The 25,705-nt window shown below is 53.4% G+C and overlaps 2 protein-coding genes across 3 annotated transcripts in view; one reads left to right on the top strand and one right to left on the bottom strand.

Annotated features, from left to right (window-relative positions):
* Positions 1 to 25,705, top strand: part of CDH23 (cadherin related 23) — a 388,627-nt gene that overhangs the window by 325,643 nt on the left and 37,279 nt on the right. The gene's annotated exons all lie outside the window — the stretch shown is intronic.
* Positions 988 to 25,299, bottom strand: VSIR (V-set immunoregulatory receptor). Of its 2 annotated transcripts, none has more exons than XM_006212867.4 (7): positions 25,169 to 25,299; positions 14,037 to 14,462; positions 13,351 to 13,407; positions 7,605 to 7,712; positions 4,371 to 4,398; positions 2,452 to 2,648; positions 988 to 2,268 (listed from the first exon to the last, which is right to left on the bottom strand). In XM_006212867.4, exons 1-7 carry the CDS (start codon positions 25,248 to 25,250, stop codon positions 2,231 to 2,233), a joined length of 936 nt encoding a protein of 311 aa, XP_006212929.1. In that variant the 5' UTR covers positions 25,251 to 25,299; the 3' UTR covers positions 988 to 2,230. The 2 variants fall into 2 exon arrangements, with proteins under 2 accessions (XP_006212929.1, XP_015102126.1); XM_015246640.3 differs by having other exon boundaries at positions 2,452 to 2,645.

Raw genomic sequence — 25,705 nt, 5'->3', positions numbered from 1 at the left:
CCTCCATCGGCAAGCACTGAACTGGGGCCTGTAGGGCTCAGCCACCAGGGCTGACATCTGCAGAGGCACTACCAGCCCAGGGCCAGCACGGAGGGACACCTTGGCAACCTGCCTCTCCCTGCCATGTCAGGGAGGGCACTTTGTCATGGATAAAGATGGAGCCTGGAGCTCAGAGTAAATTTTACTGAAAACAGGAAACCACGAAGCCGAGGTGCATTCACTAGTAAAGGTCCAGAGACAAGAGCTTGAGGCCATGCAGGAGGAAGCTGGGGAGGAAATGTGGTGGCTTTCTGCTCTGGGGCCTCCTCCCTCTCTCTATACAGAGGCAGCTGGGCCTGGGGTATGGCAGCCAGATTCTTAGAAGTTGTCTCTGTCTTGAGGTCAGAAGCTGGGGTCTGGGCCAGTGTAGCCTCCCCATTGCACAGGAACACTCTTTCTGAGCTGGGAGACAGAGTCTGGTCTGTGGGCATGTCCTGCAAGCCTGGGTGGAGCCTGGCCCTGACCCAAGCAGGTGTCACCCTCCCCATCCCTGCCCACTAGGCCCCCACAAACTGTGAGAACAGCACCCTCTTTCTGTGGCAGCTGGCACTGAGTGTCCATGGCAGCGGGTGAGAATAGAAGAGTGGACCCCCTGGGACAAAGCAGGAGCCAGGGTTCAGGGTTCTGGCCGCTGGAGGTGTCAGTGTGGTCTTGAGGCCAGAGGCCCACACTCACCCTCTCCGCAAGGCCCCCAGGCACAGCAGGAGGCCCACACTGGCCTACAGCCTTGGGCCTGAGAAGGGAGCTTGGAAGCAATGTCATGCAGCCGGGGGACTCCTGGGCTTCAGCTGCAGGCCTTGGTTGTCAGCCCCAGGCCCAGCTCAGCAGAGCCAGCGTAGGCAGCTGGCAGATGAAACGCCTAGTTGAAAAGATGCCCCCCGCAGTGCGGTGCCCTGGGGTCCTGCCCAGCTCCAACAGGCCCCACCTCCCGTTTTCACCCCAGAGTGTACAGAGATACTCCTCTCTGTGCTTTAAAACCTTTAATCAAAATTCCACAAAGGACTCCCTTCATATATGCGTATAAAACAAACCCAGGTCATGCCCTGAAGCAGGAGATGGGAGGAGAGCAGACACAAGCCTTTCTATGGACGTGCCCGCTCCTCCCACCTGACAGGGTCACTCTGCAGTGAAGGCTCAGCACTGACTGAATGGAGAGGACTAAAGACTGGTGGGGGGGGGGGGTCGGGGAGGAGGGCTCCCTAGGCCTCAGGCACCTCGGAAGCAGAGCAGGGATTGAACAGTCCCTTACAATCCATCCACAGGGTTGGCACTGCTGCCCACGTAGTTGTTAATAGCACGCCCTCTTCCTCCTCAAAAGTGTCACAGTTCAGGCAGTACATTATGTGGTCACCATCTCTCTTGACTACATGGAAGAGGGGAGGTGGAGCCCTCTCTGTTACCTTCCCAGCAGGCCCCACTGGCTCGCCCTTACCCCCATCTGCGGTGAGTAGTGCAACCTCTAGCCTGGTTCCCATTGCCCAAGATGCCAGTTGGCTCACAGTGACCACCGTGCCCCAGTGTGTACTTCCTGTTTGGGGGCCTCTGGCCAATGGGCTCTGGGGACCGGAGTGCAGGCGGTGAGAGCCCCAGATTTGCTTAACCTGTTGACAGATCCTCAGAGAGTTTGCTGGCAGGAGGCAGCTGTGGAAGGCTCCCATGGCCTGGGGCCAGGAAGGCCCAGCCCCAGAGCCCCAGGGTTACAAAGAGTGGGTCTGACAGATGCACAGCCCCAGGCAAGGTGGGAGAGCTGGTCCGCCACAGTTGGGAGGAGTCTCTCCACATCCTGTCCTGTGTCTCTTGCCTGGGAGGATAGCACTGGGAGGTCTGCCCGGAGCCCAACTATGCTGTCCGGTCCCAAGGCTCATGTCCCAGGGAGAGAAGCTGCCACAGAGCTGGCAATTCTGGGATGTAGGTCATTTAGCACAGTAGCTGGTGAATTTCCAGTCTCTGGAGTCGGATCTCAGCACCCCAGCATCCTTGAGACAGGAGTTGAGCAATCCAACACCTCCCTTCTGTTGTGTAGCATCCAGAGGGGTTGAGGGTCTGGCCATCAGGGGAATCTCAGAGTCTGGGCTTAGAGCAAGAAGGAGGAAACCAGGGCCAAGGCCAAGGGACCACTCAGAGGGCCAGCCCTGCCTTAAATGCACCTGCCCCAGGCCCAGCCACAACGGCCCACTGGCCCCCGGCTGGTCTAGATGGCCTCAGAGTTTGGGGAGTCAGGAACAGGGTCTGCAAAAAAAAGGAGAAGCAGAGTGAAGGGGGGAGTTCCTCTGTCCTTCATCCCCCAACCCCACACCATGAGGCTGTGAGGACTTCCCAGGAAGGGTAGGGAGTGAAACTCCTGCCCTGCAGGCCATGGAGAGGTCATGACCTTGCAAGCCATCATGCTGTGAAGGCGGAAGAAGCACCAACCTAGGGAGGGGAAGAAGACATCCCCAGGGCCTGGCGGAGACAGAGGAGTGTTGGGTTCAGAGAGCAGGTGCCGCCCAGACTCAGAAGGCTGCCGCTGGGCCACGTAGGACAGTGGGGGCCTGGGTTTGGCCTCCGGCATCCTCTGGGAGGGTGGAGAGATCTCAAAGCCAGGATTTTCAATTCCTTGAATGTTGCTGCTGGAAAATCAGAATTGAAGGTTATCTGTGCTGCATGGGACTTGACCTCCGCCCTCCCCACCAGCCCCACTTCTCTGCTCCCTTCTCCTCACCTGCCTTCCCACCCAAGCCACAGCAGGAAGGGAGGATCTGGGACCAGAGAGAAAGGCCACGGGCTGCACTCTCCCACCTGCCCTGAGCTGAGGGCATGTGACCCCCTTTTTTTTTTTTTTGTAGGGGAAAGTGTGTTTGCTAGGCTTTCATGACCTATCCTGATTTTAAATCTAATCTAGAAATAAGAGCATGATTTATATTAGGCAACAAGCATTGGCGAATTTTACAAAAGGGTGATCACATAAGGGGCTTGCTTGTTCTCAGTGTTCAGGAGACACACTGCAAAACCTCTCCGGGCATCCCGAGCGTTTTCAGATGCTCCACCAGGGAAGTCAGATTTCTGTTACTACATATGTTAAATGTGGGGATAAGGCGCTATGAAGTGGCTGCCCATCGCAGAAACAGGGTTCATGTAGGGTTTCAGAGGACATGCTCAACAAGGGTCGTAGCACAGCCCCAGCCGGCCCACTGCACCCCCTTGACCCTTCTCTCAGTGCAGTTCTTCACCTAGCTCCACCCTGTGGTCTGACCATCTGCCCCAGGCCCAGGCAGGAAGCCCAAGGTCAGGCACTCAGGACACTGGCCTCAGGAATCTGGGGACAAGTCTTTCTTTGGTCAGTAGAGTTAATAGCATTAGGACTGGATGTCCCCACAGCTTGTCTAGAGCTGAAGGGGAGGCATTCTCTTCCCCTCTTCCTGCTTGGGAGTAGGACAACGTCTGAGGACCCTTCCCACTTTGAGATTCTAGCAGGATTGGTAGCAGGACTTCCTGTGACCAGTCTTGAAACACCCTTTCAAACACCCAGGGGAGCTCTGAATCTGGCATTGCCGGTACTGGGGCCAAGTTCCTAAGTGTGGCTCATTCCCAAGCATCCCCTGTGTGCTAGGCTCCCTGCCAGCTTCCTGCCCAGAGTGCACCCACACATGTTCCCTGTCTGTTCCATCCCCAACCTGCCACCCTGCTCTGAGCCCCAGTCAGCCTCTGCCTTTGTGGTTTGCAGTGGCCTGACAGCTTTCTCCTTGGGGCACTGTGCTGAGAGAGGCCACAACTCCAGGTGTGCTGGCCTCCTTTGCATGTTTCAGTGTCTGTTCAGGCTCAGCTGCTTCCCCCCGACTCCCCCACGCCAGCCTGGCTGACCACTGAGGCCCAGAGGTGGGTGCGTTGCTCATCCAGGCAGTGTTGGAGCTCAGCCTGCTGGGTGGGGAGTGGCAGGGAGAACAGCCCATCGGCACAGATGTGTCAGCCTCAGTGGCAGATGGCAAATGCTCTTCTAACCAGTTGTGCCAGGCAGCTAACCAGGGGCCCTACTGCAGAGAACTATCTCTTTCCTGACAGCTGGTCCAGGGCCCAGGAAGGATCAGGATGCCATCAGGGAGGCCATATCTGTGTTCTCAGCCCTAACCAGTGACCACGGAGGAGAGGAGAAAAGATCCTGGTGAAGGCAGGAGAGTAGATCTGTCCTGGCTAATAGCTCCCCCTCCCCCTTATGCATTAACTGCTGCATAAATAGTTCGGATGTAGACGCTAACCTACAAAGACAGCAGTCCAGGGAGAGGCAAGAAAAGAGAGAGCCTGCCAAGCCTTGAGTCAGGGTGAGGGCAGCTGTGGGAAGGTCTCCAGGGCCTTACCTGTCCATCCGCACCAGCTCCTGGGCACCTAAGGACAGACAGACAGAGAAGCTAGTCAGAAAGAGAAGGCTTCCCCAGACAGTATCGCTGCCCTCACTGGCCGATGCCCCTGGGGGAGCAGGAGCAAGCCCGGGCAGGGCCGTGCTCAGTCCCGGATCCTACTTCCATTGGCTCAGGAAGCCCGAATGGCAGTTCTCTGCGTGTCTACCCAGCAGGTGAGGCCTCCGTAAACAGCTCAGTTTGACCAAGGATAAGTGAAATTTGGACTGCATTTTACAAGTATATAGGAAAACATTTGTTACCAGGAGACCAAAGGCAGCCAGTGATTACTCCTAGGGCTTAACTTGGTGATATTAGGCATTCAGGACCAACCAAAGGCCTGCCTCCAGAATTTGCTGTTTGGAAATCTGTCACGTTCTGGTGGTCACCCATGATTTACTGTGTGGGAGTGTTGCAAGATCACTTCCTAATTAGAGTTCCTGGTCCTCTGTCCCATCCTCCACATTGCCCAATAGTGTGGCTTCCAAGGCAACATTTCTTAGACGAACCATAGGGGGCCTCAGACCCCTTCACTTCTCAGCCATTCTGCTACTCTCTACTTTGCATCTAAACTGCTGTCATCCTGCCCCACTTTTGTAGTTCCCCACCCCCAAACCGACCAGATGCAGCGACCCCAACTTCCCTCTTTCTTGCAGCTCCCCCACGTACTCCCACAGATTCTTCTCGTTTTTTTGAGAGCTTCCCTGCTGATTACGATGAGGAAACAAGCACTAGGGGAGGGGCACAATAACAGAACCCCCAGGAGGAAGTTGCACAAAAGTTCCTGAAATCTCTGAGGTATCGGAATCATGGCTCCTTGTTTACTGGGCGACTGCGTCAGGCTCCATGCAGGTCTCCACGTTCCCTCAGTTCCCCTCTCCTCTGCCCAAGGGAAACCGAGTCCCCGTCTAATACAAGAGGGTTTGCTACACCCATTGCCTCCGCACTGCCTTCCTCAGTGCTCCCAATCCTCTTTCTCTCTTTTTGTCCTGCCCAGACTGCACCACACACACTCCCCATCCACTCCATCCCCAACCTGCTGCCCCGCTCCAGGCTGCTCAGCCTCTGCCCTGTGGCCAGACTCCTGGCACTTCTGTTCCCATAATTCCAGTAACTGCTCTTGTAGAGTCTAGATCAAGAAAAATGACCCGAATCTCCACTCTCTGTCCATTTTGTACCTAGTTTCTCTAGCATCGTCCCCCCTGGCATCTCTTGTGTCTGTCTCTAAGCCTTCGATTATACAAATCATTTTTCCTTCTTCTTCTTCTTCTTTTTTCTTTTCTTTTCTTTTTTTTTTTTTCTTTTGGAGAGGGCAGGGGACTGGCCTCAAAAAATTTTTATTAGATAAATTATTGATACCTTTCTGTTACCACATATATTAAATCTGGGGATAAAGTACTGTGATAGCCACCCATTACAGAAACAGGGTTCATGTAGGGTTTCAGAGGATGTGTTCAACACTGGTCATAGCACAGCCCCAAATGGCCCACTGCACACCCTTGACCCATCTCTCAGTGCAGTTCTTCAGCATCCAGCTCCTCTGTCCCCTCCTCTGGGAAGCCCTCAGACTTCAGGTGTCCCAATGCTTGGAGTAGGAGATACTGTGTGCTGACCCCAGGCTCTCCATGTCCTAAGGACACACCCACAGCGTTTTGGCCTGGGGATGTCCCCTCTGATTTTCCTCCCTCCAGCCTGGGACATGAGCAGAGTCTTGATCCAATCCCTGGGGACCCTGAAAGGAATGCTGTGAGGCACCAAAGCCCCCTGCCCCTACCCAACACCAGCCTCTGCCTGGAATTTGTTTCCCAGTTCCTGCTCCCTGATGGAGTTAGCCTTGTGGTCTGGAGTAAGGGGGCCAGAAAGCACCTCTTTATCTGGGAGCCAAGCCTAGCTGGGCACGTCTCCCTCCTCGTCCCTTCCCCATCTCTGTGGAAGTGCCACAAGGATGAGCAAGGGCTGACCGCAGGCTAACCACAGCTCTGCAGCAATTTCTCTCCCTGGTTGAGCCCCTGGTTTCCTCTTTCTGCTCCAAGCCTTTTACCCTCCCCTACCCCCAAACACTCTGGGGTGTTTCTGTAGATAGGCTGCCCTAGGGTTTTGTGAGAGGAATAAGGGCATCCTGAGAGGAAGGGAGAGGTGGCCATAGCCCCTGAGTAACCCACAGACAGAGGCACAGAGGGGTATCAAGTTGTTACCGTCCAGCCAAAGAAGTCAGGTGTGAGCCAAAGCCACCTGGCGACAGAGCAGCGGACAGAGGGGAAGAGGTCAGGGAGGCGATGCAAAGGCCCCTACCTTCCTGCTCCTGGAAGACTAAGACTGGCCGAGGCTCAGGGGTGGGGTCAAAGGAAGGGCAAGGGGCACTGTCACCCAAAGAGACGGGCGAAAAGGTATTTGTGGCCATGACTTGAAACCTGGCTCTACCACGTCCTCACTGGGCGGTTCCTTAAGTGAGTTACTTACTCCCTCTGTGGTTCAGTTTGCTCAGCCATAAAATGGGGACAATGGTAGGATCAGACTCTTAGAGGTGTTATGAGGAGTCATGAGAGAATGTATACAGCAAGCCTGGCATGGTACCTGGCACAGCAGTCCTATGGGTTAGGGGTTGTTGGCTTTGAAGCTCATGCTCATGTGCATCTTTATTATGCAGATTCTCAGGATTATATTCCCTGAGAAGCGAGAGTTGAGAGCTCTCTGAATCTTAGCTCTGCCACTTACTGAGTTACATAACGTTTTGTTAGTTATTTAACCTGGCTGATCTTTGGTTTCTCACCCATTATCTGAACCAAACTGTCTCCAAGATCCCTCCCAGTTCTGAAAATCCAAAGGTCATTTTGTCCCAAAATTACTACCAAAACAAGCCTACCCACACATTAAATCAGGTCCCCAAAGATCTCCAAGTTTCCACATTTTTATAAACCAATTTGAGCTACTCCATATGATTAGTCAGTCATTCAGCAGATATTTATTGAGCACCAAGGCAGCACTGCCAGGGGCTGGTGGGCACTCACACCCTAGAAGTGGCACACCTGGGTCTCCTCTCTCCACCACGGAGCCCAGCTCCTTGCAAGGACTGTAGCAGCTCCTGTCTCTTGAAGAGCAGAATTATGCCTGTCTTTGGCCTTTGGAGCTGACCAGGGGGCTGGGGCAGGTCACTCACACATAACCCAGACAGGCAGGGAGGAAAGGGATACTCACGGCGGTTGGAAGCCACCTGCCTTTGCTTGTAGACCAGGAGCAGGATGAGGGGGAGGCAGAGGATGCCCACGATGCAGGCGCTGGTAGCCAGGGCGGCAGCCGTAATGCCTGAAAGGACAGAGACGCAGCCCAAGTGAGGCCCCATTACCACTGTTCCTCTTGAGGGGAAGCTGAAGCCCACAGATGAGGCCAGGGAGCAGGGGGACCCATCTCTATCCAGGCCCCACAGCCAGACCCTCAATAACTCACAGAGGCATGAAAGGTCTGGGGACCCCAAGGCGGGCCAGAGCACCCAGAAATTAGGCCAGACGCTTACAGCTGAGGCAGCTCGAGGGAAGAGAGAGAAGGGTCCTCATCCCAGCCCACTGGGAACAGCTTGACCACCCTGGGCTACAGGTGGTTCCCTAAAAAGAGAGAGACCCCATGCCACAGAGTTCAGGGTCAAAAGGAGCCCAGGTGATGAAAAACTTTTGGAAATAGTGGTGATAATTGCACAACATTTTAAGTGTAATTAATGCCACTGAGTTGTATACTTACAGAATTTGCCATTTTAACCTTTTTTATTATATATGTCTTATCACAATAAAAAAATGAATAAAAAGCCCTATTTATCCCCTGAGAGATTCCTTAGTTCCAGAACAGGGCCTCTGAAAATGATCTCACATGTATAATTCACAAGGAAAAAAGCTTGGGGTGAGAACTAGGGAAATGTGAATCCTTGCCCAACATTTAAAATTTTTTTAAACCTTATAAATGACAAAAAAAAAGTACAAGTTAAAAAAAATATTCAAAAGTTTCCTCCTCCCCCTCTTCCTGGGCCCCCTGGAAAGACATAATCACTGTCTGCAGTTTTCTTGTGTATAGTCTAGATACACCGTCTGCATATACAGCATATATGGGGTCACGTGACAAGTGCTTTTCCCACTTAGCACAGCGTGGACACCTCTCTGTATCAGCACTGAGATCCACTTTATTCTGCCTAGGGCTTCATCACATAGCTCACCCCAAATTCACTGAAACAGTCCCCTATTGGTGGGTATGTAGGTTGTTTGCATTTTTCAACATAACTAATAACGTAGCAGTGAACTCCTCACGTAGGCATCTTTGCTCACTGGGGCAAGTACATCCGTACATAAAACCCTAGTCGTGAAAGTGCTGAGCCAAAGCATATGTGTATTTTCTTTCAGGCTATTGCTAAATTGTCCTCCCCCAAAAAGTTGTACCACCTCACGATCCCACCAGCAGCATGGGAGGTTTGATTTATTTCAGTCCATCTGCTGACTCCAGGAGTTTAGCTGGGAACAGACGTGCCCTCAGAACCACAACCAGCGTAAACGCATTTCCTTCCCAATTTTAGCCCTTCCCTCTGACCAAGAAAGATGGGCTGGGATACCTTACTTGGCCCCAGGGAGCTTTGGAAAGGTGGACAGGCCTCAGTGTTGCCTTTGCACTACTTATTTGGGAATAAAGGCTGTTTTTATATCTCATTGTGTTGCTGAACAACCCAGCGGTGTAAACAAGCTTTCAGGGGTTTGTTCATACCGAGGAAGAGAACAAGCTGTTTTCAGGCACTTTAGAAGTACCCGCTGGTACAGGAACAGTTGCTGTGCTCATTACAAAGCAAGTTCAACTCCACATTAAAGCAGGTTCCCCGCAGATCTTAGCAAGGCTGCACTTTGACGTGGAGTACTGAAAGTAAAATAGTCTATAATTCAGACATTTGAGTATCTCTAAACCCCAACACAGGACCTTATTGTGGGCACGGAGAAGCTGGCTGCAAAGCGCTCTTATCTGGTCATCAAAGCAGGTCTCTTCTGGACTGGTACTGAGCAGCATTTGGTGTAGTCAGTCAGTGACCACTGAATCCGGCTCCCTGTCGGCTTGGCGCAGCCTCTCTGCCTGACTGCTGTCCCCAGGCAAAGACTCCCTGTTTGTGGCCCTGCTATGGGATCAGGACTTGGTTTCCTTACAACTTGGGCTGGGAGTTGAGGCTAGGGCCAAGAGACAGGGGTCTGGGGACAGCTCTGTGGACCAGCTGCCCTCTGAGGCAACAGGCTCCACTGCAGAACGCAGCCTCCCCACTCCTCTCCATGAATGTGGCCAGTCCCTGGGGGGTCGGGGCGGGAGCATAGCCACCAGAGCCAGGCTCTTGCTGAGGAGGTGATCAGGCACTGGCAGAGGCAGCTGCCTGGCCAGCACCAAGCAGTGTGCCAGGCCCTTACACAGCTGGGTGGGATGGGAGGGCCTGGCCTGCTCAGTAAGTCTTTGTCCTGGGCTTGCCAGCACCCCGAGGGTGTATATGGAGGAGGGAGTTCCGTGACACTGCCTGGTTCCCCAGGAAGACAGTTGGATGAAAGCAAACCAAACATCCTGCTATACTGGAGGCTGGGGAGGCTGCATCTCAGGGAGATGGGCTGCCCAGCCCCCTTTCCTGGATTCAGTGAAAAACCACAGCCCCTCAGCAATTCAGGGCTCCTTGGGTACCACCTTCCTCAGTCCTACTCTTCTCTTGTCACCTCCCCTGCTGCCGGAAGCCGATGTGGGCATTCAGATGATTTCATAGACCAACTCCCCTCCTACTTCCCAAAGATAACATTAGGAGACTGGGGCTGCAGTTAGAGAAGGAAAATTCAAAGAGCTTCTTGGCTGTAAGTGTCATGAACTGATCAGGTGCCAAGGCTAGCTGTGAGACACCTGTCTTGCAGCAGGGACTGGGCTCTTTCCAAAGGGCAGTGGGGGGCAGTACCCAGTAGCCAGCCCTGGGGCCTACTAAGCACATGGGTCACCAGGCACTTGTTTCTAACCATTAGAAAACAGGATGTGTATCCACTGTCCACTGCCATCCACTTGCCATCCTGCCTTGGCACAGGGGAAAGGATGAGATGACTCATGAAGCCAGACCTAGAATTCTGCATTAGAAATAATAATAGCTAGCAGGTACATAGCACTTACTTGGTGCCAGGGATGGTTCTTGGGGCTTTCTTTACATAGTTACCCATTTTAGCCTCATAACAACTGGGAGAGTATGATTATAAACATCACTTCCATTTTATAGATGAGAAAACTAAGGCACAGAGAGGTTAAGCACCTTGGCTTATTTCCGAATCTGTGCTCTTAACCACTTCACTGTACTGCCTTTCACCGGAATGGAATCAAGTTGCAAATATGGCCAACAGAGTGCTTAATTTTTTTAAATTAGTTGCCAACATTTTAAAATTGGGAAAGTTCATGTAAAATCTGGACTTCTGGCTTTGCTTGAAAATTCAGTGGCTCTGGCAACCCTGGTCCCCTCTCCTGACGCACAGCAGTTGGAGCTGCACTTACAGATGCAGCTGCCTGCTCGCCAAGGTCTCTGTCTCTCCCTTCTGTCTCACCCACCAGCTCTCTGGCCCTGGGGGCATTTAGAGTTTTGATCCCTGACTCAGCACCTTAGGTAGCACCGATTTTCTCTCTGCTGGCAGGGGAGGGACTCAGTTGCTCCCAGTTGCTCAATGGACACATGGTGCCCAGAGAATGGAAGCACTTACCAAAGCCCCACACCCCACCCGAAAGTACAGCCAGGTTCCTTTTCATCTGAGACCACTTCCGCTTTAGTGCCAAGACTCCACCACAGCTGTAGTCTCCAGACCTCCAGAACCAAGAGTGTGGAAGGGGACTGAGAGAGGAGTCCAGAGCTCATTGAAACTATCCCCCTGCCCTTGACAACTGGGACAGAAGCAGACATGTCCCTTTGGCCCGTAAGGAGCCAATTTCCTACAGCCTATAGCTTGGGAAGCAGAGGCCAGAGTGAGGCTGCACATCCCTGTGAATTGGAGAGGAAGGAAAATGTCAAAACGTGAGAGCCGATATACCCAGCAAAGGAAACTTGACCCACTCTTAACAGTCAAGTTCAAGGTTCTGCCTCACCCTTGGGCTCTTATCAGCCAGACTCCTGGCATTTCCCAGGTGATTTCTGTTCCCTTAATTCCAGCAGTTGCTTCTCTAGAATCTAGATCAAGAAAAATGACCCGAATCTCTACTCCTCCATTTCACACCTGATTTCTTTACCATCATCCCCTCCGGCATCTCTCATCTCTGTCTCCAAGACTTAACTCACACACCTTATTCTCAGAAAATTAGCGTTTATAGAGGAGAGGGCCCCAGCACTCAGGCAGGGTTTGCACACTGAGAATCAGGCACTCTGACTTCTCCTCTTGGCTCAGGGAGTCTGAGAGACTGGGAACAAGTCCTTTCACCTGTCTGAATCTCAGTTTCCACATCTGTGAAATGGGGACAGTAGCAGAGGTGCCTGTTTCTGCAGAAGCTCCTGGAGGCAGAAGTGGGGCTAGCGGTTGCTCAGATAGATGGAGTCATGGGGAAGTGAACACTCGTGGGGCCCGCCAGGTGAGGCTCACCCGGTCCTATGCACAGGGACGTGTGTTTGCACAGTCGTGAGACTGCTGTATGGGAAGGGAGGGGCTGTTGGGGGCTCCCTCTCCACCCTCCTCAGGGAGTTGCCGGTGGAGAAAGTGAGGAAGGCAGTGGCTTGGTGCCGAGGCCACACGTGAGCTCTGTGGTGTGCAGGCAGAGGGGCTTGTTCTTAGCTCCATGTGGGTCTGGCTCAGATAGAACTGTGTGTTCTAATTTTGTTCCTGGCTGGTCCATTGTTTGGGTCAAAGAAAAAAGAATAGTTTGAGTAGAAAGTCACCACGGCCTTTGAGTAGGGCTTTGGCAGGGGCTGTAGTTGAGCTGTTCCCAGTCCTGGCCTCTGTTTTCGTGTATGTCCTCCTGGAGGGCAGGAAGGAGGCCTGCACTTTTGTACCCCTGGGGACTCAGCAGGAGCTGGTCCACACTAGATACCCTATAAACACTAATGAAGAGAAGGCTGAGGAAGCCAAGACCTTCTGCTCTCAGAAGAGGGGGTGCCCCTAAGACGTGTACCCTTTGCCTGCTGTCTCCAAGCTGCTGGACATTCTTGCCTGGCAAGTGCCCCCATCCCCTGTAGGGCATCTCTGGACCAACACCAGGGGGCTGACTGCCACCCATGGCACTGCACATCTAGGCTTCTCCCCAACCATGGGAAGAAGGTGACATTCCCAGCATGCTTCCCTCGTAGGCTGTGTGAGTTGAGGTGTTATGTCACCTCTCTGGGCCTCTGTGTCCATGTATATAAAGTGAAGATGGTGACACCTACTTCACAGGGTTCTTACAAGAAACCACTGATACTTGGAAGGACTTGGCATGGTGTCTGGCACATAGTAGGAGCTCTAGAAAAGGCAGTTCTGTTCCCTTTCTGAGCCTCTTCCTCCTCCCTCCCCCACAAGCAGAACAAAGAAATTTTAAGTAGTTGAATCCAAGCCAAGAGGATCCCCCTACACACAGCCCTCCAACCTTCCCATGTGGCAGAGGGCTGGTGGGTAGGAGCAGTGCCCACAGAAAACGAGCTCGACAGCTTGTGGCACCCAGGACCTGTCATGTTGGCCAAAGGTCACGGCCAGGGCACAGCCCCACCCAGGGAGTCAGGAGCTAGGGTTCCAGGATGCAGCTTCCTCAGGCTTTGGGCCTTAGACAGAGCATGGGCTTCTGGGGGTTGCAGCCCAATGGCTCAGGTAGAGGAGGGAACAAAAGGGAGGGGCAGCAGCAAAGGAGGAGGAATAGGGGTTCTGTGGGCTTGGGGTGATGAGGTCAAAGTTCAGGATGGGGTCTGGGTCCAGGAGGAGGACAGGAGAATAGAGAGCCCAGAAGGACCAAGAGGGTGGTTCCTTACTTTCACTCTCCTTGGAGGAGGGTGGGTACGCGATGCAGTTGGATGGTGCTTCTTCGCCTGTGGGAGCGAAGAAAAGGGTCATTAGGTGGGCGTCAGGCTCAGGAAGCCAGGGAGGCTTGTCCAGGCTGGCGTGCCTCACTTTTGTCACAAGTACTCATGCTAGTGTCCCCTTGGCAGTGTTGGCCGAGCTGGAACCTTCAGGCACATACACACATGCACGCACAAGGGCATGTTCTCACTGCACGGTCAGGCATGCCCTGCCCACTGTCGTGCCACCCCAGGGGCCTGTGGATACCTGCCCTCACCCACACCTCTGTCTAGTCCACTACCCCTTGCCTTCTCACCTAGACAGACAGACAGACAGACACACACACACACACACACACACACATGCTGCTGTGGAACTGTCATGAGCAGTCACACTCCCAGCCCAGGATCATATACCCTCTCCCATTAAAAAGTCCCACCATCATAAATAGAGCCACCTACACCCTTCCTCTCCATCACAACGAGCTAACCAGAGAGACTGAGACAGCATCCCACCCCATCTCATTCACTCACCCTGTAGTAGCAGCGCCACCCCCAACAGTCACACTGTCCTTCTCTCTGCTCACCCTTCCAGTCCAGCACAGAACCACACCCACAGGAACAACACCTCCCAGCTGTCCTGCAGAGGAAGCCCTCACCTCTCTGCACCTGCAGCTCCATGGCTCCATAGACCCGCTGCTCTGAGTGGTGGTGCCTGATCTCCACCACCAGGCAGCAGTAGAGGCCGCCGTCCAGCAAGGTCAGGTTGCGCATGGTAATGGTGAAGTTGCCGTGATGGTCCGAGGCTGACTCCAGCCCGTGGCTCTGTGCCAGATCTTGACTGGAGTTGGCCTGGTGGCCACTGTGGTGCAGGTGAAGGTCCTGGAATGTGAGGTTACGGATAGGGCGGCGCTCCGAGCAGACCTGCACCTCGCCCCGCGAGCTGCGGTACCAGGTCTTGTAGAAGGTCACTTCGTGCCCTTTGGCCATGGGGCCCAAGAGTCTGCAGGTGAGAGTGACATTCTGCCCCTCGGGACACACGTACAGGGAATATGGCGTGGCGACCTTGAATGCTGTCACCAGACCTGCTCAGAGAGATGAGAACATGTCACCTGCTTGAGACAGCGCCACTCCCAGTGCCCTCTGAGTAGGGAAGAACACTGGCCTAGGGTTTCAAAGATGCAAGTTCACCAGCCACAAGCTCCAGGCAAGTCAGCTGACATCCGCAAGCCTCAGCTTCTTCACTAGCTCACAAACCCGACTCCGTCCCAGGCTGTGTGGGAGGAACCACAGGAACTTCCCCAGGTGAAGCTGGACAAGGTAGAGAGACCCCAGGCAGGCAGTGGACTGGGCCCAGCCAGTATGCGTCCCTCTGCCCGGTGGCTCATGTGCCCTGGACCCAGCTCCCACCCCTCTGCTACAGGCACTGTGGCTCTGCCCTGGCCTGGCCCCTGGCACTTCCAGCCTCCGTGCCTGGCACCGTCAGGTGGGAGGCAGGTTGGGGAGTAGAAGGCTGTTTGGGAACAGTGGTCCTTTGCTCTTGACCACCCGTCTAGGGGCCATCAGCACCTCTGGGCCTTCCCATTCCTGGGGCTGGCCGTGCCTCCCCACCTCCTCATCAGTGAGTACTAATGGAGCATCTCCCTGTGTGAAGCCTATGCCAGGTGCTACATCTCACTTGGATGCTGAAGATGTGGCCTCCCCTGGGAGCTTATGACCTAGCTGGGCAGACAAGTCCTGCGTCTTGACCAAGTAACCCCAGAGGCTAAAGGGTAAACTGGTGCCAGCCTTCAGGGCACTTGGATTAGAGAGGACATGGCCTTCCTGGGGATGGTCAAGGGACTCTTGAAGGAGGGAGGGTCTTTGAGGTTGATGGATGGACAGGATTCCAGCAAGTAGAGAGGGTGCCCTGAGTAAGGTAATGGGGAAGCAGGAAAACCAAGGTGTCTCAAGGGCAGGGTTGGGGAATGCAGAAAGGTCATCTCATCCAGGCTCCTGCCTGCCACCCAATCTCAGAAATATTTTCTTTTTCATTGTTTTCAATAAGCAAGTGAAGCAATCCCCTCGTTCTCTTTACCCTACCCCAATCTCCCAGCTTTTAACCATGTTGACCCCCAAAAGCACTAGCCCTTAACAGAAAATTCTATCTAGCTGTGAGCCTCAGCTTCCTCTTGTGTGCAATGCAGGAAATATTAGCTACAACACAGGGTTGAGAGAGGATGGAGGAGGGAAAGAGGAGGACACGAGATGTGAGCTCTCATGCCCTCTGCAGACATAGGAGGGATAGCTGTGATGATTAGATATTAGTGGTACTTTAATTTTGATTGGCATCTTAGGGGCTGTTGTGGGCAGACAGGGAAGAATTTGGAAATAGGTACAGGACCCAAATAGGTGTGTCCTTTCCATTGCCATTGCCTGAACCCAAAATAACAAGGTCACTTCCTTCTCCAAATGCTGCTTCACTGCCTTTAGTACCCACCCCCCACCCCAGTTCCCCTGCAGAGCTGAAATCCTGGTTCAGTCAGGAGAGAGGCAGCCTGGTGTAGCTTTGGCATTGACCCAACCTGCACTGGAGCCCGACAGCTGTGCATTACTTAGACTCTGAGCCTTAGACTCCTCACTGTAAAGCACAGAAGGGGAAACATGTCCTGTCAGAGCTGAGACAGAATTACAGATAATTTACGTGGAATGCTCTGAAAGTTGGTCCTTGATACCTGGGAGCTAACTCATTTCTGCAATTCAAGAGATAATTCCTTCTACACAATAGAATGGAGAAGCCAGCTTCAGATTCTTTCCTACTAAGGTGTGAATGACTGACAACAGCTGTAACCCAATCTTGGCATATTGAAAGCAGAGTGCAAGGAGGCAGCAAAGTCATGGCCTGAAAGGATAGTTCCGCAAAGGTGGAGTTTTAAGTCCCAGAAGGCAAGGACAGCAGATACACACCAGAGCCTCCCATTCACTCTACCCACATGCGAGAGGGAGCCATGTTTTGGAGCCCCAGATTTTTGGAAAGTCATTGCTAAGGTGAGCAGAGATTTCAGAACTGCTTTAGCAAGATGCTGATCTCCTTTTCAGGCAAAAATGTAGAAGCCCAGAAAGGGAAAGTGGTTTGCTGAAGTTCCAGAGGGTGTGAACTCAGAACCTGGGGTATAGGGGCTTCAGGTAAAGCAGGATCTAGCTAGAACTAGAAGAAGAAGAAATAGCATGTATTGTGCTATGCTAAGTGCTTTATGGGCATGTCTAACGGCCCTGTAGAGTTGGTGTTATCTTTATTCCTGTTTCGCCAATGAGGAAACTGAGGCACAGAGATGTTAAGAAACTTACAGAAAATCACATAGCAAATAAGTATGAGAGTCAGAATTAAACTGAGGCACTTAGACACTGACTGAAAGAAAAAATTTCAGAAACTGGCAGCATACAGGCCATACCCAGCCTTCAAACATATTTTATTTGACTCTGAAAGTATTTTACATTTTTTTTGTAGATCACCAACATTTAGAAACCAGGAACTTGATATGAAAACTCTGACCTCTAGGTTCTCTTTGAAAATCAAAAGATTAACATTAAACCAACTTTCCTACAAGGCAGTCATCAGCTTAAGCTGAGTAGCAGCCTCCCCTTTAGATGGGGAACTGCCATTCCAGCTTGCCACAGTCCCCACTACTCCCTAGTGTCTCCACCTGGCCTGCTTCACACCCTCACCATAAATGCCCCGTGGACATTTGAGTTTCTGATCCATGACTGTGGCTCCTTGGGCTAACCAGGGAGGAATTCTACTGCCCAAGCCCATTGTCCTACAAATGTGACCCTCAGACTCAGAGAGGAGCTGACCTACCCAAGGTCCCCAGTGGAAGCGTAGCTGTAGAATTATGGCTGTGCCAGTAAATGGAGGTGGGGAGTAGCTACAGAAAGGCTCTTCTGAGGAAGAGCAAAAACCTACCCAAAGAGTAGACCCCGGATTATCTCTGCCCTGCACACCCCCTTTCCTTAGCAGGCCATGTGGCAGCTCCCACCAGCATCTTTCCCAGCTGGTTTTCCCTTTTCCCAAAATCTTCAGTCCCAGAGCTGCCCCCAGGGGTGGGGGCTGAATCCAGATTCAATAGCATTTGCTCATGCACACACACCTTGGGGGCTATGGGGAGGCTGGCTCAGTAAAAGCTAGGGCCGTAAGTCTGGGGTGGGTGGAGGAGGACAGGCAGAGTTAGAGATGGAGACAGAAGGAAGAAGTGGAGCACAGAGCTGAGTGGGGTGGGGATGCTAAGTGGACAGAGGTGTGGTTGGGGTGGGGCCAAGATGCTGGCAAGATGAAGCTAGCTTGTGGGTGGGGTAGGTGTCGTGAGAACAGGGAGGTGGGGCAGGGTAGGAGCAAGCAGCAGGGCCTCCAGCAAGGCGGCAGGCCCGGAGCCCTCTGGGTCCAAGCAATGGTGTTAACAACCACAGAATGAGGCGATTTTAAGCCCGAGAGGCAATTTACTTGAGGACTCACAGAGAGTTAAGAGTTAGAGGTGGGGAGAAGCATTGCTCAATCCCTAGCACCCCATATGCCCCAGAAGGATCTCTTCCCCTTTTAGAAAAAGGAGAAGCTTCATTGGACTTTAGGTTTGGGTGTGGACGAGAGGGAGTTCAATTTCAGCAAAAAGGCCAGACAAGAGCGGGCCAGGCATCCACAGGGTTTGTCCTGGAGGAGAGAAAACATCTTGTTTGTTGTGTCTGAGACTCCAGCCAGGACAAGGCGTGGAGGCAGCCTGTCCTTAGGGGGACTCTCAAGGGCACGGCCTTAGAGAAAACAGCACACATGCCCCACACCATCCACAACTGCACATGCGCACGTGTGTTATCAGGGCCTATAAATAGCCCATCTGGAATTACAATTCTTCGACAGGAGGATGTTGCTTATTGTCAGGAGCAGATCCTTTTGGACACCTGGGGCATTGTCAGAGAGTAGGGGGAGTGGGTGGGGAGGAAGGCCCCTGGCTCCAGGGTGGCCAAGGGCATGTGGGACAGGAAAATGCCCCCCGCCCTCGGTCTGAGCCTGTGTCCGTATGGGAGCCATGCATCATTGTGCTGTACTTGGGGCCCAGCACCCAACCCCAGCTCCTACCAGCTGCTGGGTAAGGTGGCAGAAGCAGCTGGAGGAAGAATGCTGTGAACCTGGGAAATTCTGGGTCTCAGGATTACTACTTTGGCCTGAGGAGGCAGATCCCCAGGCCCTAGTCCTCACTTAGCCATGCCCTTGCTGTGCACCTCTGGGCAAGTCCCATCCTTCTCTGATCCTCCCTTTCTTCATCCTATCTTGAGAGACTCCCCACATTCCTAGGCCCCCTCCAGCTCTGAAACCCTGTGGCAGGTGAGAAGGATTGTCTTTCCTCAGAGCAGAGGAAGGAGGCAGAAATGAGCCACAAAGGTGATCATGGGCATTTGTGAGCGCTTCTTACGGTTCGGACATGCTGAGCACTTTATACTCACTTCATTTAATCCTCATAACACCCCTGATGTAGGTATTATCATCCCCATATTTTAAAGATTATTTTAAAGAAATAGACTCAAGAGAAGTTAAGCGGTTTGCCCAAGGCCATAAGGCCCCATGCGGCTGAACTGAGGCCCACACCCTGGACATGCCAGCACTGCAGACAGGAAGAGCCCCCCGCCCCCAAGCAGGTGGGGCTGACGCCTCATCCTCCAGCTACTTAGAGAGTGAACTGACCTCCAGTTGACTTCTGCACTTTCCACACAGCCATCCTTACTCTGCCTCAGACCCAAACTGAAAACATCTTTCATTCCATAAATATTTACCAAGGTCCCAACGTGAGCCAGGCCCAAGGCAGAGAGGCCATGGGGGTGCAGAGTTCCTTAAGGAACTTCTGCTCAGAATTTAGTCCTGCTTCTGCCGCTTTCTAGCAGTGGGATCCTCAGCCACAGATGGGCTAAGCCTCTTGTAATAGTTTCTGTTCCAGGGCAGAGGAAAGGAGCTCTTGTTTGGCTTCATCTCAGGATGCAAGTTTTTGTGATCTCTTTCCCTCTAGCAGGCACCTTGTGAAACCCTGTGGGTGTGCACGGGATGGGTGTGTGTGGGTGTGGACAGGCCTGTATATTTTCCCTAATGGGGCGTGAGCTTGGCCTGCAGTTGCCAAGGAAACACCCCAGCCTTTGGAGGTGGGTCCCAGGCCTGAGTAATCAGTTGAGGCCCCACCCAAACAGCTGAACTCTGTCCAGCTGTTAGGGGTTGTAAGTAAACAGTCACTGATGGCCTGCTGTTGCTGGCCCTGGGCTAGGTACAAAAGGCCCTCAGAGATACCCTCACCCTCCGAGGGGGCCCCAAAAAGACATGGACCTGGTCTCCAGCTCTCTGCCAGGTCCTGTCCTCCAGGACAGTCCATGGAGGGTATAAGGAAAGGCTAGGCTTTGTCTTTATCACAATGCAGAATGCAGCGGGAAACAGAGGCAAGGACCAATCAGGACTGGTCCTGATTCCAGTGCTAGGCTCCAGGAAGTAACCCCGGGGTGAGGGGCTGAGGGCCCAAAGCTGGCAGGTCCACCCCTAGGGCTCCGTGGCTAGTGAGGACAAAGGGTATCTCAGATGTGTTTATTGATACCTGCCCCGGCAGGAAGTGGCCATTCACATCAGACCAAGGAGACCGGGAAGGGGAAGCCAGGCTCTATGGGAGGAAGCGGCACTTCCAGCACCTTGGGAAAGCATCGATGCATCCGGGGCTGGAGGCTGTTGGTCAGCACACCTCCTCGGGGAGGGCCTGGGCGGCTGGCCAGAACCACACCAGTGGATGCTTCTCTGGACGACTCTTTCCCCAACTATCCCATGCCCTCCCTAAGGACGACTGTATGTAGCCCAGACTACCAGCCCCAGCCACCTACCCTCAAGATCCTGTGCTGTAAAGACTTCCTAAGGTTCAGATTCACATCTTTCTGTGCTCTAACCTCAGTTGAGGAGTCTCAGGGGTAGTGGTAGTAGCTGGCACTTACTCTGTGCCAGCATCATTCTAATCACTTTCACATGTATTTCTTATTTAATCCTCCCTTCCTAAGAGGTAGGTACTATTATCATCTCCATTTTACAGATGCGGAAACTGAAGCACAAACAGGTTAAGTAACTTGTACAGAGTCTCACGAATAGTAAGTGGTGGTACCCAGGCCATCTGGCTCCAGAAGTCTGGAGTGTAGAAGTAGCCAGGGATTGCTGGATGCTCCACCTACTTCCTGCAGATGGACAGGATGACCTGGCCAGCGAGGCTGCAACTCCCTCTCCCGCTCTCCCTGTGACTGTTGGAACAACAACTTGGCCCCAGTGTCGGGAGACGACCCAGCTCGAGCCACTATATTTATCTGGGGGAGGCGACAGAGGCTAGGAGAATTAGGGACAGGAAGAAGCCCAGAAAGGCCTGCCGACTCTGTCCTGACTTCTTAGGATCATGAGCACTGCTCCCTTCTCTCAGGAGAGCAGAACTGTCCCCCTGCCACCAGCTGCCACTCCTCACGATGGTGCGCGTCTGCTTCTGCAGTGAGGGAGGGGAGCTGACGGCGTCTGTAGGGTAGGTAGTTTTACTTTCAGTTTTATGGCATTAAATAATACTGAATCACATAGACAGAAGGTTATTCCCTTTTCGATTCTCTTTCAGTCCTGATTACATCAAAGAGAAAGTCCCAGTTTGATGCCAATATGTCTTCAAAGCATCTGTTACTTGCTAAGCTCTTTTTTTTTCCTTTCTTGCAAGGTACAGCCGGCTTAGAGCCTTCCCCAGGCTATAGTTTCCAACTAAAATTTACCTTATTTGGTTTTCCTATTATGTACTTTTATGGTTTTGTTCTATTTATGGCAAGTGATACTGGCTTTCCATTTATGGCAGTGATATAAAGTTTCCTTCAAAAATCTATTTACTTAAGTAAATGAATAGATTTCAAGAAAGTACATATGGTGATAGGCAGACACTGTAGAAATCCCCAGAGTGATGAACAAATGACTGAAGGTCAGGAAACATCATCATAGAATTACCCTTCAGATGCGAGTGGTCAGCCTTGCTGAGACCATGGCACCCAGCCTGCCCAGGGCTCAGATAGAGGGGGTGTGTGGGTTTGTGGTCCCACAGTAAGTGAACAGCAGAAGCAGGACTTGACCTTCGGTCTGCATGGGAAATAAGATCCTATGTAGAAAGGTTAGGGGACTAGGCTGGCTTGGTCAGAGCAGAGCAACTTCAGTACTGAATTCCTGATGGGCACAATGGTGGCCCATGTCTTTCTGGGGATGGTCAGCCAAAGAAAATATGCTGAATGTTAAGATCAGTTGCAAGAAGGACCCCAATGAGTCCAGCAAACTCTGGGCCCAGCTTGCCTCGAAGCTGCAAAGTCCCCATCTCTGGGGACTTTAGGAGGAGAATCTACAGGCCCTTCCATGGATATTTCACACTAAGTGCCTAGAGGGGACTGGGCCCAGCATGCAAACCTTCAGACTTCCAGGGTTCCAGAGAGTCCTATCCCAGGGAAACCAGTCAATGCCTTCCCATGCTCAGGGCACTCCGCCAGACCCTACAGACAGCAAGGAGCTCAGATGGTGAGCCGATGGCATGCGGTCTCCAAAAGCCAAGAGGCAGGATCATACTACACAGCGTTCACCAGGTGCCAGGCACCGGGTTAAGTGTGCACTGACTTCACAGCAGCCCTCTGAGGGAGGTGCTATCATCACCCCTATTGGAGAAATGAGAGAACTTGCTCAGGGATGCTGAATAACCTGCCCAAAGCCACAGACAGCCTAAGGCCATCTTGGGATTTGAGCGTAGGTCTTGACTGACCCCCCAGGCCAGACTGCTAAGTACCAAGGCTGTACGGGAATGCAGGCATGCAGGGCACACAACTCCAGGTCTCTCACTTCACCGTTCCCACACAGGCTGGCCTCAGGAAGGCCTTGGGCATGCCAGTGCTGCTGCTAAGGGGAACTGAGGGTCCATCAGAAGCTGTACCGTGGATGTCTAGTTAATCCTCCCCTGGTAAGGCCAGACTGCTCCTGGATGAACAGTTGGCTTAAAACCTGGGGCCTCAAACTCAGTCTGTGGGCTTGGTCAATGCTGGTTGAGAGGGGCACAGCCGGTAGACCCGATGGGCACCGAGGACCGTTTCCTTCCTCTCTTCTTCCCCTCTGTCTGCTTGGACTAAGATCCCATGTGTGTGTGCGTGTAGGAAGATAGCCTCTTTCAGCCTCCCAGCCACGTACCTCCCACCTGGGCCACCCTCTCCTGGGGAGATTAGACCCCAGCAAGGAACATTTGCCCTGCTTGGGGGAAAGCAGGAGCAACCAGCCCTGCTCAGCAAGGGGCTCCCCAGTATTGCTGGGTGCCCCGGCATTGAGTAGATGCCTCCTTAGGCCCGTGGGCTGGCCTCAAGCCTGCTTCTCTCCATCCCAAGGCCTCTGGGCAGAGGATTGTGGATTTCCTAAGAGCTGATCATTGATGTATCAGAAGCTTGCACCACTGGGTTACTCAACAAGGTCCTGCAACCCTGTTTACTAGGAGGGGAAGATGGACTCTCCCCTCCCTGGCCCCAGTGTGCCTCAGTGGGCTAGCACCAGAATCTGGGACTCCTGGGTCAGCCTGTGAGGACGTGGCAAAGTCAGTAACTTCCACAGGTCCTAGGGATGCCAAAAGGAAAAGGAGAGGCTCTCCCACCCTTGGGGTCTGCTGGGTCCTGGCTCCCTATGTGCCTCCTCAACCCATCTCATCCTGAGTCAGGCCCAGGAAAGGGCCACCTGCAACTTTTCCTGGGCTCCTGAGCGCCATGCTCACCACCACCATTCTCCATGGTGTGGGCCCAGCCCCAAGAGCTAGAGAACAGGTCTGCACCAGCCACTTCCATCTCACCTTCCAAAAGCGTAAAGGCTTTGTTTAACCTTGAGCAATCCTGCCCAGGGCAGCCGGGCACCTCAGCACACTGGTGAGCGGGTCTTTCCTATTCACGGACCCTCTTGGCCATACCTGCAACCAGGCCTCCCCATCTTTTGTCCCCCTTGCTGCACACTGTACTGGAGAATAGGATGTACATTGATTAGTATACCCATATTACAGTTAAGAATACTGAGTCCAGGGTAGTTCAAAACTAAGAGAATTCTCCTGACTCCTTTCAGTGGAAAGCTGCTTCAAACCCTAATTATGTCCCTGAGCTGGGCCCAGGAAGAGATGGAGTCCCAAGCTGATTAAGTAGCCCGGACCTCTAGGGGCGAAGTCTCCTGGCTGTGTAGACGATATGCAGTGAGGGGCTCTGAGCCTCTCTGCTACCGGGTGCTCTGCAGGCTGGCTCCCTAGCCCTAGTTCTCTAGGACTCAGTTTCTCAAACTGGGGCTGCTGAACAGAGAACAGCCCAGCCAGAGGAGGACAGGTTAGGGTAAGAAAACTGAAGGGCCTCTTGGGGGGGTCACTTGGAAAGTATGGGGCAGGGCAGGTGGTCTGTGGTGGGCGGGACGCTGGCCTTCCTGCCTGCCACCGTGCCCTGCTCCTTTGGGAAGCAGTGTCCACCATGAGCCATGGCTTTGGTGCAGACATTGCTCCCTCACCCCCTATTGCTCTTCCTGGGGAGCATCCAGTTCAGGGCTTAGGCAGCTCTGCCGGGGGTTGTGGGCTCCCTCCTCCTTAGAGCAGACCCAGGCCAGCTTCCAAGTGCAGAGACAACCTGCTGCCTGCAGGCTCCCCAGTTTGTTTCTCAGGTGTTTTCCAGATTCTCTCAGACTCCTCCTCTTGCTCTCACCCTGTCCTGCCCATCCTCCTATTCTTCTGGCTCACCCATTGGGTCCCTTGCCAAGCTCCCCACCTCCCTCCTGCCTTCCTCAGACTCCCTGCATGACTCACACTTTCCCTGAGCCTTCCCAGGGAAAAAGTTTGACGTTTAGTTCCATAGGCTGCCTGCTGGCCCCTTCTTCCCATGAGATCCAGCTTCTTCAGTTCTGGGCAGGCAAGAACTAGGGGCCAGGCTGTGAGTACAAGGACCTTTGCCCCTCCCACCCCCACCAAGGACCCCCTGTGTTCTGACAAGGAGACTACCTGGTATTATGACAGTCTAGACTTTGGAGAAGGAAACTGGCATTTCCATGTATATGGCTTCTGTGTCTGAGCTCAGGAAACTGAGGCCAGAAAGATGCTATATGTTATCCAAGGACCTAGAAGGGGCTCAGAGCCAAGCTGGGAAGTATCCCACATTCTCCCCAGTGCCCCACACTGGTCCCTGAGCTACAGCTTTGCTAGGATGCCAGGAACCAGATGACCACAACTCTCAGCCATCAGACCCTCAGGTTAAGGACCAGATGGGCGCCCATGTGCAGAAGCAGACCAGTGGCCTCCAAAGCTCAACCAGGAGTGTCACCAGGGTACTTGGCACTGGCTAAAAAGTACACAACTCCTGCACCATGTGAGATCCTGGAGCCCTGAGGCGGGGCAGGGAGATGCCACAGGTGTCAAAAGTTAGTGACACCCACTAGAACACAGTGGTCTGTCTCCACTGTGTTTATCTCCTATTTTACAGAAGGTGCTCATGCCCGGGCTCTCTGAGCAGGGAAGGGTTGGAAAGGCAGCTGCTTGGCAGCTGTCCGAGCATACAGATATGCCGACTGCCTAGCCAGGGCACTTGGCAGAGAACGGCTGCCCCCTGCCTAGCAGTCCCAGCAGCCTCCCTGCCGCGGGATGGGAGTCACGGCATGCTGAAGGGGACTCCCAGGGCGCCCCCATCCGACCTGTGACCCCACCCTGCCCGCGGTGTTCCCGGTACTTCTCCCCAGCACCCAGGCTCCCACCAACCTTACCTCGGGAGGCAGCCAGGAAGAAGGCAAGGAGCACAGGCCCCCAGTGCCGGCTGCCAGCCTCCGGGACTTGGGGGACGCCCATGTCGCCGTCGGGCAGAGGGTCGTCTAGGACAGCCGGGCCTGAGCGGGGGCCCCGGGGTGCGCAGGAGGCACTCCTGGTTCGCAGGGAGAGGACGGGACGCGGCTGGCGGGGAAACCTCCAAACAAGTGAGTGTCGAGCGAGTGAGCGCAGCGGGCGGCCCGAGAGCGGCCCGCTCCGGGGTTCCCACAGCGCCCCCGAGCGGCCATGGAGGGCACTGGCTCCCCAAGGGCCCCGTGGGAGGGGCTTCCTGCTGACTCACACTGGGCTGGCCCTGTAGATCGGGGAGCCAGGCAGTGTCCCAGAGAGTCAACGCCACTTTATTGCCAGTTTAAAGCCTTTTCTATTCTCTTCCATTCCTGTTTGCAGAGGAGTCATATTGTTGCAAAGCCTGAGAAGTATATCTGTGTCTAATTTAGCATGATAAAAAGTCATCATAGATTCTATCAGCCCTCACC

The sequence above is a fragment of the Vicugna pacos genome, chromosome 11 (assembly GCF_048564905.1).
Source record: "Vicugna pacos chromosome 11, VicPac4, whole genome shotgun sequence".
Classification (NCBI taxonomy): Eukaryota; Metazoa; Chordata; class Mammalia; order Artiodactyla; family Camelidae; genus Vicugna; species Vicugna pacos.
Note: the sequence above shows the minus strand (reverse complement) of the source record. Positions and strands in the feature narration are given on the sequence as shown.

Bases quoted from the DNA above. Each gene is read 5' to 3' on its own strand.
- VSIR (XM_006212867.4), bottom strand. From the start codon at position 25,250: ATGGGCGTCCCCCAAGTCCCGGAGGCTGGCAGCCGGCACTGGGGGCCT. The intron at 2,649-4,370 runs GTAAGGCCCTGG...CTGATTTTCCAG, and splicing joins GAGCTGGTGCGGATGGACAG to CAGCAACATTCAAGGAATTG. The intron at 2,269-2,451 runs GTTGGTGCTTCT...TTTTTTTTGCAG, and splicing joins TGTCTTCTTCCCCTCCCTAG to ACCCTGTTCCTGACTCCCCA.